Source organism: Arachis ipaensis, chromosome B3 (assembly GCF_059453495.1).
Source record: "Arachis ipaensis isolate K30076 ecotype BB chromosome B3, ASM5945349v1, whole genome shotgun sequence".
NCBI classification, from domain to species: domain Eukaryota; kingdom Viridiplantae; phylum Streptophyta; class Magnoliopsida; order Fabales; family Fabaceae; genus Arachis; species Arachis ipaensis.
Genome location: NC_142438.1, coordinates 88,705,573 through 88,719,010, shown reverse-complemented (window position 1 = coordinate 88,719,010; position 13,438 = coordinate 88,705,573). Strand labels below are relative to the sequence as shown.

The 13,438-nt window shown below is 29.3% G+C and overlaps 1 protein-coding gene across 1 annotated transcript; it reads right to left on the bottom strand.

Moving 5' to 3' along the window:
* Window positions 1-202: 202 nt before the first annotated feature.
* On the bottom strand, window positions 203-11,832 carry LOC107633301 (xylose isomerase-like). The gene is made up of 20 exons (XM_088509465.1): window positions 11,773-11,832; window positions 11,579-11,680; window positions 11,128-11,202; window positions 10,898-11,027; window positions 10,715-10,806; window positions 10,452-10,508; window positions 2,946-3,019; window positions 2,813-2,867; window positions 2,626-2,727; window positions 2,364-2,415; window positions 2,237-2,282; window positions 2,105-2,160; window positions 1,903-1,954; window positions 1,712-1,791; window positions 1,515-1,585; window positions 1,370-1,410; window positions 1,140-1,239; window positions 937-1,008; window positions 770-847; window positions 203-379 (listed from the first exon to the last, which is right to left on the bottom strand). The coding sequence occupies exons 1-20, from the start codon at window positions 11,830-11,832 to the stop codon at window positions 344-346; spliced, it is 1,431 nt and encodes a 476-aa protein (XP_088365591.1). The 3' UTR covers window positions 203-343.
* Between the last annotated feature and the right edge of the window lie 1,606 nt (window positions 11,833-13,438).

The following is a 13,438-nucleotide window of genomic DNA, read 5'->3' as shown; positions in this document are numbered from 1 at the left end:
TTTAGGGAGAAAAAATTTGGACACTAATAAAGGAGAATCCTCATTATAGATAGATAAAGACATATGATAATAATAGAGGTATAGATATAGATATAAAATAAAATAGATACCTAGTTTACTGAATTATTTTAAGGACTAGGATTCACATGAAGTTACTAACATAGCATCATTCCTGAGTGAAAACTAATAGGTCTTGCCAAGGTTGAAGAATGCATCTTAAACATAACATTTTGTTTCTCTAAAACTACCCACTATGCTGATTGCTAAGCTATTTCTAATTGAAGAACAAACAGAAACAGAATCCATGCCCATTTTAGTCACATCGATAATGCTTTCTACTTTTTTACAATGCAGACTGGAGGATCATCTCAGCTAGCTCCTGCAACATTGAACAAATGTACATTAGAATATATTTTTGAATCGTTGCACATAGAGTTATCATCATTGGTTGAAAATCGCAATGTACTTTGATAAAATTTTATAAATTATTAAGTAACATATTAAACATATTAAACATGAGAATCTAATTAGCTCATTCTTAAAATAAAAATGAATACAACATTGCATGATACAAATGGTGAAAATTTGCTTGCTTCTTGGGAATTATACTTAGAAATGAGTGTTAATTCTGATCTTAAGTTATTAAGATAGGACTATAGATAAAAAAATTATTTTCTTACATTACATTTATTTATTCATTGTGCACATACAACATTTTTACTTGTGTAGAATACTTTTAAATATGAAATATAAGTTTATTTGGATTTACCTGTTTAGCTGAAGCAACCTTGGGTTCTCCCCATTCCTTAACTTTCTTCTCCAAGAAGTCAAAGTCAGCTTTACCAGCCTTTGATAAGGATTTAGTTAAAGATTACTATCAAAAGCATTGAATAGAGAGGATATTAAGAAATTAATAAAGAATATTATATTGCATACCTCTATTTGAGCACCAATTTCAGTGTCAAAACTCTGGTATCTCTTCCGAACAAGCTCAGCTAGAGCACCATCCTTCAAGACAACATATCTAAATGTATTTAGTTTGATTTTCTGGAGATACTAAAAAGAAGCTTTTAAAGGACTCTATTAAATTTGTCTATTATAAGAGAGCCATATATAGCAGAAAGTTAAAAAGAAATCACCTCAACTAACTTAGCAACGTTCTTGAGGCCGCGGGCCATAGTATCCATACCGATGATGTGAGCAATGAATAAGTCTTCAACATCCGTGCTCTCTCTTCGCCTAACATTATAGGGAAGAAATTAAAAAAAATTAAAATATGTACGACATCATCAAAGATTTATATCAAATTAGTTTGTAGCAAGTCAATTTGACAAATATGAATCAATTTAACACACACACACACACTCACAATTTGGCATCAAAGTTGAATCCACCTGGTGCAATTCCACCCTAGCAAATGAAGCATAAATACATGAAATAGTCAGATGATATTACAATTCTGTAACAAAGAAGTACTTCATGATATAGTCTATAAAGCACAGGCACTAGCATACATTTCTGACCACACTGAGCATAATCATTGTTGCTTCTTGAATATCTACAAGAAATTGATCTGTATCCCATCCTACAAAAACAAGCATACGTTCAAATTTCAACTTTATATCATGGAGTTTAACAAAAATGCATGTATCTATCTTTGAGTGCTATATGTGGTACGATATTTTTAAATAAAAATAGAATTAATACATACCAACTTGAGGATCACCAGTGTTTGCATCAATATTACCAAGTAGTCCACTAATCCTTGCAGTTTCAAGCTCATGGTGACAACTTCAACATATACAATAACCACAATTTTAGTTATAAAAATAACAATATATAAGTAAGAATACGATAAATAAACTCAAATGTTGTAATCACAATATAAAATTAGAGATTCACCTATGACCGGATAAGGTGGCATGATTGCACTCAATGTTGAGTTTGAATTCTCCTAGCAAACATCAATAATTATTGATAATATGTATGAAAAATTAGAAAAAAAAAAGTAGAATGTAAGGTATTAGGGAGAACAAGTATAATAATATGAACTTGTCCATATTTATTTGGTTTGGCCATCTTGGATTAACTAATGAAATGTTACCTATAAGTCCATATTTTCGCAAGAAGTTAGATGTGGTTGCAGCATCCCAATCATACCTGGATAAATAGAAGTTTGAATTACGAGAAATATATGTGAAAAATTACTAACTGAATACATAGGTAAGAAGCACACTGATGTTTTGTAGGCTCCTGCGGCTTGGGTTCGATCAACAGAGTCCCTGACATTAAATTATAAAAATGAATTACATAAGAGTACTATCAAAAAATTATATTTCTTATTGGGAATTTTAGTATCTTACCATTGAATCCAATCTTCTTCTTATATGCAACAGCAGCTTCAAAAAACCTAGCCTATATATTGGATGAAAATGATTAAAAAAAGCAAACACCACTAATATATTATTTGAAAAAATTATTGGCATTCTTGATGGAAACATGTGCTTAGAATTTTCCTACAAAGCTTTTCACTCCAAACCTAATTGTATTTTTTACTCTACTATCTTTATACTTCATTTTACAATGCATTTCTTGATTACCAAATTAAATAAGATGATTACGCACCAAATGATTAAGCTCTCGTTCCATATCTGTGTTCAAAAGGGATTGATAACCCTCACGGCCACCCCAGAAAACAAAATTTTCTCCCCCCAAATAATGCGTAGCCTGAAACATATTTGAAATATGAAAAATGGACAATAATTCAAAGCATAATTAACCTTCTTTATATATATATATTATGAAAATATACTTCCATAGCCTTCTTCACTTGTGTAGCAGCATATGCATAGACGCCTAACTCAGAGCTGTAAATTAGTTAATTTTGTGAGACATGCATCCAATTGACATGAGAAAAACATGTGAAAATCTGATGAAATACGTACCTAGTAGCAGCACCATGCATATAACGAGGATGCATAAACAATTGAGCTGTTCCCCATAAAACTTTCTTTTTTCCCTGTATAGTCAATTAAAATAGCAAGGCATTGCGTGATTGTGGTTTTTCTGTCAAACTGTAAAATGTAAGCATATTTAGACCAATTTTTGACAAAAAAAAATTAGATGACCTTGTCCACTAGGTCGGTAAAATAAAGTTTGTATTCGATATCCTTCTAATCATCTTAATTTTAATGATCAATGGTGTACAATTTAATGCTGAAAAACTCTTCATTCTCTATGGTGTAACTTAAAAGTGAGAAAAAATAGAGTAAAACACAAATAAAAAATGGTATGCGTGTACTAAAAAATTGTCACAAAATTAGTCACCATATATTTATGTATAAATATATATATATTTTAATTCATTTTCAATATGTATTTTGTAAAATTTATTCTTATTATTTTTTATATTTTACAAAGACAGGTACTTACCATAATTCTATTGGCCAATTTTGTTGGAGATAAATTCTATTTTGTGAACCCTTATTACTGTCCAAGGGTGCATGATATGAATACAAGGGATGCAAAATTAATTAGTTAATCGACAACAATTTGTGTTATTCTTGTGAAATTTGTATAGGCTATTTAGTGCATATTTCGGAAAATTTTTAACTATCTTTTTGTGTTATTTTTAATATTTAAGAGTTCTTAAGTCATTATAACCACTATTTGCCCTTTGCTTGTAATTTTAATTATTACTGGGACTTTAATACTTAGTGAATTGTGTAGAAGTTACAAGTCATTATTTGTGTAGATCCTATAAGGGGAGTGCTAGGAAAATAATGAAAATTTTGAACCATATGAACAACCACCAATCAAATGAAAATACACTACACCCTAATTTAATGTTACTAATTAAATTTACTCTTTTAACCCTATTAATTCACATTATTTACACATTGTTCAAAAATCTTGTTGGTTGCCTATACTTTTCCAATTTATAAATAGAAGTTTTATGTAACACATACAACAAGTCAACAACTCATAAAATATATATATTTCTTGAGGTTTCTTCCATTGTGAGAGTTTTTCTTTTGTTCTTGTTTAGAGAACAAGTTTCTCATCTTTTCAAGGCAAGTTCTGGGGATCAAAATTAAGACTTCTCACTCACATTCTCTTCTGGTTTTAAGTATGGCATAGTCAATATCTTTCTTTACAACTAAAAACTCAAAAAGAAGCACCTCAGAAAATCAATCGACCATGAACCATTTTCACTAAATCCAATCAAAATTCCATCATATAATTTGCAAGGAATTTGGTCCCATGATATTCATCATTTGGTATCAATGCCACAAGATCTTAATATCACTTGGTATTCAAAATCACTAAATTATCACATAATAGACATTTAAAAAATAAAGTACTCTCTAAACAGATACAAGTAATATTTGATCACTTAGAAAATGTTTAGAATAGTGAATTTGTAAAGCTAAACAAGAACCTTAAGGAGAAGAAATATCAAATTAAGAAAAAAAGATAAAATTTTCTTCTTATTTAGGTTCCATTTCTTGGGAAACTGCCCAAAGATTCAACCAAAAGTTGTGGTGGCACCAACAAAAATTGATCTAATTAGTCCTACAAATTTGGTAGAGATTCTGTAGAGCATGAGAGTAAAGTGATGCAAAGCAAACAAGACAATGAAAAATTGGAATCTCCAAAAGAAAACAATGATTCAAATTGTGGCTTCTAAAGTTCCAAACATACTCACCACAATTGAATTCTACCACACCACAAATGACATTTCATTTAATAAAGTGTATGCGCTTGCATAGAACTTACATTATGAGTTCTTAAATATTTTTTGCTTATTCATTTTCTTTAAGAAAATTACAAACAACAAACTACGTGAATTAGGATAGAATGGATCTTATCAGTAAAAATGTTATGTTGAAGCTTCGCAACATGATCTTGTAGCAAACAAAAGGCAACAAATTTGTAAGTTCAATCTAGGTGTTTGGTTCAATTCACGAAACATGTGATTCGAGGATGAGTCACCTTTTAAGAAGAGGAGTGTGATATGAGCATAAAGGGAGCAAAATTAATTAGTCAATTGAGAATAATTTTTGTTATTCTTGTTAAATTCATATATATTATTTATTGCATATTTCAGAAGACTTTTGGTGCCTTTTATTATAGTTATAGTGTTTAAGAGTTTCTAAGTCATTATAACTCGAGTAAATAGATATTTGGGCACTCGAAAAATTTTTATTTTAACAAAATGAATCCCAAATTTGTAATTTATTGGACAAAATGACATTATCGTCAATAATTGTTAATTTTTTATAGCCCGCTAGGGAGACAAAAGATTATTTGTACAATATGTACAATGGGGATAATAAGTTTCGGATCTAAAGCTTTAATACCATGTCATGATACCACTCATCCCAAAAACTTCAGTTAATAGAAAAAGGTAACACTAATAGTTATATCTTTAATACTACCAAAACCTCCATTGTATATAAAAATTCCATTGACTCCTTATACTTTCCATTTTTTATATAGTTACTAATTTATCCTTTATTATCATCACCCCACCACATCCTCTTTCCTATCTCAATCCATTCTATTTGGATCACCGCTACCCCATCTTCATTTCCTTTTCGGTGCCTTAATCACATTACCATCATTCCATCAATTGATCATCAACTTCCTTTGCTCCTTTCCATCTTTCCTTCCTTCCAATTCTGATTTTGATTATCCACAACCTAATGTAAGTGGGTTCATCCGTAAGTACTCGAAGGATTCCTTCAACTCACACTCAAATCAAAGCCTATCTGCTACAACCTAGGTGAGGCCATCATCGGGATTCACAACCCGACATTCCTGAGGTACATCAATGCCTTCTTCCAAGGCACCAATGAGATTACTGCCATAGAGACCCAAAGCGTGACCATCAACACCAATGGAATGTACTACCTCTACTTTATGTTCTCCGATCTGGAGCTGCAAGGTACCATAATCTCGGGTAGAACCGTGTGACAGAATCGTAACCGTTATTTGCTAGGCAAGATGGTCCCTCTGATGCGATTCTATGGGTTAATGTCACATTGGGGTGATGGTTGATTTATGGGTTGTAATTGTTCATAAAGGTGGGTGTATAGTGATGGTGAAAATGGCAGTGCGGTAAAAATAGAGGTGTTGATGATAATGGAGGAGAACTAATGAAATTGTTGGAGAGAGGAGAGAGTATGAAAATATATTTGTAATTTCATAAAGAAAATGAGAGTAGTTTTTAGTAATTTAAAAAAAAAATGAGTGTTAGGGACAGTAATTTTTATATTTTGTAATCATCAATTAATTATTAATAATATTTTTAATGGTATGAGATTACATCTAATAGTGGAAGATCACTCATTTTTTCTTTTAATGGTTAATTGTTGGCCACAAAACACAAAAATTGCTGCCCTTAGACTTTCTAAAAAAAATTAACGATTAATTGGACAAATCAACTATAAACTTAATATTTAGGTCGCTTTGTTAAACGGAGAATATATTGGGGATTTATTTTGTCAAAAAAAAATATTAGGATTTATTTTGTCATTATCAGAATTTTTTGAGTGTCAAAATGGTTATTTACTCTTATAACTGTTAATTGTATTTTGATTTGGTTTTTCACATTACTAACAACTTGAAAACTTATTTAAAAATGTTTGTATTATATCTTTTGATTTTTTTTTTTTTTTGTCATTGACTTGTGTTTGTTAGGCTTGCTAGGGGGTGGCTTTTTCTATGCACTAGTTATGTCCTAAATTGGGTCGTGGCAGTGAGTAGATTGAGCCCATGTATTCCGATGTTCTAGTTTATGCAAGTCTACTTCTTTGGGATCAACTCTATTCAGTATTCACGTATATATGATTTGCATGATCATTCTTTTTCTTTTTCATTTTGAATCGTATTTTTAATCAAGAGTATTTTTTATGATTTGAGCTACACTGTGAAGAACATTTTGAAAGACTTCCACATATAACAATGGAGGCTTTTCGTAGTAGTCAGTAGAGGTGTACACAAATATTTCATATTTTTCATTTTAAACCTAACCAAATTAATATTTTTTAGTGTTGAAATGTTGAAGTAAACTAATTTAGCTACACTAGAGTAGCAATATATTAAAAGTAGGAACCGGATTCGATGGTCCCAAAACGTTTAGACTATTTTTTTTGATTGAATTGTGTACTGCGTTATATATTACGTCATTCTAAATTTTCGTGCTCATGTTTATAAATTATTTTATTATTCGTCTATCTTATCTTTAAAATTCTATCTTCAATTTTTAAGTTTTTATCTTCAATCTTATCTTAAATCAAAATGTTGAGCGTTTATTATAGTGGAACTCACAATGACAAAAAAATATAAACTATATAGATTCTTTTAGTATAATAATTCAATAATATATTTTAAGTCCACGCTTTTAAATATTGCTAGTTAATTAATAATAAAAAATAATAAATTTTATTTACTTTCTAGTATTCTTCAATGTATGTGAATTACTAAAGATAAAAAAATATAATTTTTTTCATTACACAATCAATTTCATGAATAAAGAATTAAAACGAAGAATTGCAACATTAGAGATTTTATTCACTAACCTCAATTTTTTAATCAAAACAATTGATTGTTTTCTGAACACTACAATGAAGAAATTGATTGGATCTTTGTCGATTGCTGCAACTGTGATTATCGCATAATCAATGACAAGTATTGGATATTAAAGAGATGGATAAACAATGTAGAAAAATTGGATATTAAGTAGATGGATAAACGATGAACAAAAACAATGAAAAAATTGATAATCAAATAGATTGATAAACGATTCCAATTGTAGGATTGAGTAATTAATGATAGATTATTCACCAATTTGTAATCTTAATATTAAAGAAAAGATAAGATTAGAATATCTAAATCAAAATAAAAACTTAAAAATTGAAGATAGAATTTTAAAGATAAGATAGATGAATAATAAAATAATTATTTATAAACACGAGCAGAAAAATTTAGAAAGACGTAATATATAACGCATTGCACAATTCAATCAATTGGATGACACAACCAATCAATTGAATTGTGAAAATCCATATTGCTTTAAAGACATAAATCAATTGGGTAACACAACCAATCGATTGAATTATGAAAACCCATATTGCTTTGATGGCTTCAATAGATTAGGTAACACGAACAATCGATTGAATTAGAAAAAACCCACATACCTTGCAAAATTCAATCAATTGTGTAGCAATTTCAATTGATTGAATTTTGGGAAACCCAGAAATTCAATCGATTGTGTTGTATGTCGAATCGATTAAATTTCCAAGAAACACGATTTCACAAGCGTTTACTGATGTAACGAATCAAGGATAAAATTCTGATTGATTAGAATTGTCAAAATATTTATTATGATTAATGGAAGATCTAATTTGTTATTATTTTTATTTTTTATTATTAATAAACATGATAGATGAATGATAAAATAATAATTTATAAAATAAAAAATAAATTTTATAATTAAATATTATATAAAGAATAATTTATAATTAAAATTAAATAAAGACTATTTAACAGTTAAAATAACTTAAAAAATATATTTTATTATGAAAATACTTAATACTCCTAATATTTTAGGACTATTGAATTCTGTGTCTTAAAAGTAGATATAGAACGGACAATATCATAAACTAGATCAAAATCAAATAGACAAAACAAGTTAAAAGAATTGGAAGTTAATAAAAAACTTGGAATGAAGAATGAGGAGCAAGAAATTTTTTTTCCCTTTGAAGCAAGAAGGAAGTCAATAATGGCTATTATAGGAATGCTATGATGTGTTAAACCTGGATTTTTATTTTATTTTATGGAAATGGGTCATGGGTCGTTAATAACTATGCTAGGGGCTAAAATTTAGAAACACACATATACACACAAAACAAGCCCAGTTTAATTGCAGCCTGTTATCTTTCTTATTTGTTTTTTTAAAAAAAGTGAACTCTCTTGTTTATTGTAATTATAAAACCAAACTAATATTTAATTAACGAAGATATTATTATTATTATTATTATTATTATTATTATTATTATTATTATTATTATTATTATTATTATTATTATTATTATTATTATACCAATTGATTTTTTTTGAAATTTTGATTAAAACTCTCAACTTCTTAACCACTAGTTCTAGTGTTCTACTAATTCTATAACTAATTTGGTTTTTAGAAATTGGTTAAATTATTTTGTTAGTCACTATATTTTCACTAAATTTATAAGTAAGTATCTATTGTTTAAAAATTTTTAATTAAATTCTTATACTATTTTAAATTTCGCAATTAAATTTTTGTAATGTAAAAAATATTTGAATTAATAGAATATTTCTCCTTAAATTAAAGATATTATACTTAAGGGTTAAATCTCTATACTTGAACATATTTTTATTTTCAGAATTTTTTGTTAACTCTAACATTTTAAGTTTGACAAGGATCTAATTACAAAATTTAAAATATTATTGAGACTCAATTCAAAGCTTTTAAATTAATAGAAATTTAATTACAAATTTAATAAAACTACATAATAATATAACCTATACTTTGGTTTACTTCAAACCCATAATTAAAACCCAATTCATAACAAGTATCATATGGAATTGAAGATGAATACAACAGTAGTAGCTTGATTAATGATGCAAAAGCTATACGAAGTGATTAAGGCCAATTTTGTTTGATTATGAACTGGTGCGGGAAAAGAGCTCTGAATATGGAACTGTGAAAGGATGCAAGAGAAATTTGAGCAAGGAGAGGTATGAAAATAAAAGGAAATCTAAAGAATGATGAGGAACTGGGAATTAGTGGGAATGTAAAGGCCAAAATTGTAACATGCAGTAAGAGTATAAACTTCTATTTTTTAGAACATTTCATGTCTTGCTAGAATGGCTCCTTATGCTTTTGCACATTCTAATTAACTACCAAACATAAGAAATAGTTTTAAAATAATAGTTTTATGTTATCTAAATAATATAAGGTGATATTAAATTTATAAATGAGATTTTATTCTTATTTTCGGTCTTATGTGAATACTTCTATTTGATAAATATGCGCTGTCATGTTTGATGTTTCCAACAATACTTTTGTTCTTTAAAATTTATATATGATACTTAGATGTTATATGTGTAAAGCGTTATCGTGCATGAATATTGACTTTGAATTTTATATTTTGATAATTGACTTTCATTCAAATAATTATCTATTTAATTATTTTATCTTTTGGTGCGCTATTTAATTATTTTATTATTTGCATGCAAGTGTTTAATAAGAGTAGTAAATATAATAAAAAAATCACACTATTATTCACAAAGTCCCATTTTATATAGTATGCATTAAAAGAGAGAGTCCAGGTGATATTCTTACTAATAGTGAATGATGACTTAAACATAGCCTATTACTAATAAGGACACCATTCATCTAAAATTACCTGAGTCTGGAGCTCCTTGGCAAGGGCAACCACTTCATCCAAGTTTGCATTAGCTTCCTGTGATAATCACAGGTTTAATATGGCTTACAACGCACATGTAATGCTTAATACATATATAGTAGGCTATTAACCGCGTGCATCAAAATTTTATATATATAATGGATGAGGTCATGAGGACATTTATATTTCATTGCCTCTCATTATTTATTATCATATATTAATCTATTAATTAAATACGGCTTCCATAAAATAAAAAAACTCACCTCCAGAGATTCTCCATCAGGGGCAATATCCCGATCGTGGAAGCACCACAGATCAATTCCAAGTTTGTTTATAAACTCAAAGTTAGCTCGCACTGTATTAACGATAGAAGATTATCTCGTGCTAAATAGAAATCTATCATTACAACTATCACACTATAAAGATTTATTTATAGGTTATCATACTTCTTCTTTTAGCCATTTTAACAGAATTGGTACCATCTTCCCACGGCCAGTGCTTGGTAGGTGCACCAAACGGGTCTGCACCTGTTCCACGAAATGTATGCCAAAATGCAACACTAAATCTGAACCAGTCCTGCAGTTACAGAACGAATCACACTTATAAGCGAATAGAATATTAATGAAAACATAAAAAAATATAGACTAACATGGCACAAGTCTTGGAATAAACCAACCTTCATCTTTTTTCCAAGAATTTCTTCCTCTGCGTTATACCATTTAAATGAAAGTGGGTTCTTGCTAGAGGGACCCTGAAAACTTAATATATGCATTGATAAATATATATATGCTAAATAATTATGACATCCAAAATAAACTTAAAGAAACAAGATTCATGATTATTTATTTTTATCGCATAAACAATATTTCACTTCTAAAATAAAACAGGATAGGATAACGAAAATGTTTGGTAACTAAAGAAAATCAGCCAAAAACAGCTATAATTTGTCTTATTTAATATTCATTAATTGTTGCGATAATTAATTAATGCTAAATAAGACAAATTCTGGCTATTTTTTTTTGTCTACCTAACATTAACTAGTTTTGTACAGAAAATCTTTTATTTTGAGAGAAAAAAATGATTAAGAAATTAAATAAAAACCAGGAATCGACCTGTAATATGTCTACCTCATATTTAATTTTGTTAATGGCAGGAAAGAATTCTCCCTCCCACTCTGAATCGTCACATTTATTGGCATTTTCAACAGGACATGTTTGAGATTGACCGATCTAATTTCAATAAAACAACATGATCAATTTCCATATGTCATGTTACGGATATAATGTCAATGATAAAAAAGGAAAAAGATAATTTTTTCTACCACTACACAAGTGAAGGCTTGTAAGCAAAGAAGGAGCAAAAATGTTCCCCAAGTTTTCATTTTGATCGATTTGAAGCAAACAACTAAGACAAAGATCCCAAATTAACACCAATAATATACAGCAAAACCATAAAAAAACATTAGGGTCAGGAATTATAGGATGCTTAGAGGAAGAAGAGAGAGAGTAGCGTACGGATCGCAAATTCTTCGGATCCTAATAGAAGCAAACAAGCTTATTATTATTTGTTTGGGCTCCATTCAATTAAATAGATAAAAAAATCTTTTTTTTAATGAAAAAAGGATTTTTTATTTTTTAGTGTGCTTGACAAATTTTTAATAGTAAAAGTAATGACGAACCTAGAAAAATTTAGGAATGGGACAAAAATAAAATAAAATTTAGGTATAGATATTTTCTTTTTGACTTCCCAGAATACCCAACAAGTTAAGGACTAATCTGTCGTAAATTTGAGTTTCATTTAAAAGTCTGCAATTGGACGGCAACGAGTTGCTACACATACATGACAGAATTTGAATCTCAATACTTACTTAAACGGACAACTAAGCTGATCACTTGATCAATTCAAATTGATTTAGATATATTTAAAATTTTAAATTAGAACTATCTATACATATTGATAAGAACTAGAAATATACAAACAATCACTTATTAAGTTTTTATAGTATTTAAAATAATAAAAATATAATTTTACACACACAATATAATATTTTGAAGATTGTGGTAGGTTTAGAGAAGGGGGGTTGAATCTATGCCTTCCTTTTAAGTTGCTGTTATTACCCTTTTAAAACTGACTTTCAATTCAGGTTCTATTTGAACTTAGCAGCGGAAATTTATGAGACAATTTATTTTTGTCTCATGAATATCAGAAAACAGAACTCAGCAGAGAAGAGAAAAGCTAACACCAGCATGTATCCTGGTTCGGTTGCCTTGTGCTATGCAACCTACATCCAGTCTCCTCCACAACTATGGAAGAATTTCACTATAGTTAACAGTATTATATACACCAATTTCACAGAATTGACCCAATCCTTTCACTCTCAAGTTCTAACCTAACTTGACATTGGCTATGCTAATACCTAACTAATCACTCTTAGTGCTAACCCAACTAAGAAAGAGATACCTTACAGGTACAAGATACAAGACATAAACATACCTAAAGAAATTAGAAAATAACTCTAGGCTTTTCTCTCAAGTGTATCTCTCAACCTTTTTCCACTCATGGCTTTTTCTTAAGCTTTCTCACAATGTCTTTTCTCTCAAGAAATTACAGAAAGATAAACTTAGAAAAGTACATTACAATCAGTAAAACATGAAGGAGATTGACTTCATCGACAGCCTCTTTGCTATGTGCAAAACCAGATTCGCAAACCTCCGATACAGTTCTTCAATATTGGCCGAATGCTTCTTTGAAAGAAAGCATTATCCAAGTAGAGGAACTTCTTTGCAGAACACTATTCTCAAACTCTGGTTTTCTCTCCTTAGTTTCTGAATGAACAGAAAACCTCTTTTATCTCCTTGCATGTTGCTGGGTTCTTCTTCCAAGGTCAACACCTTGAGCCTTGAGCTTCACCAACCCACAAAATCACTTTTTCTCATTAAACCTTAGAGTAGAAACTTTACTTCTGACTTCTTCATCTTGACCGAAAG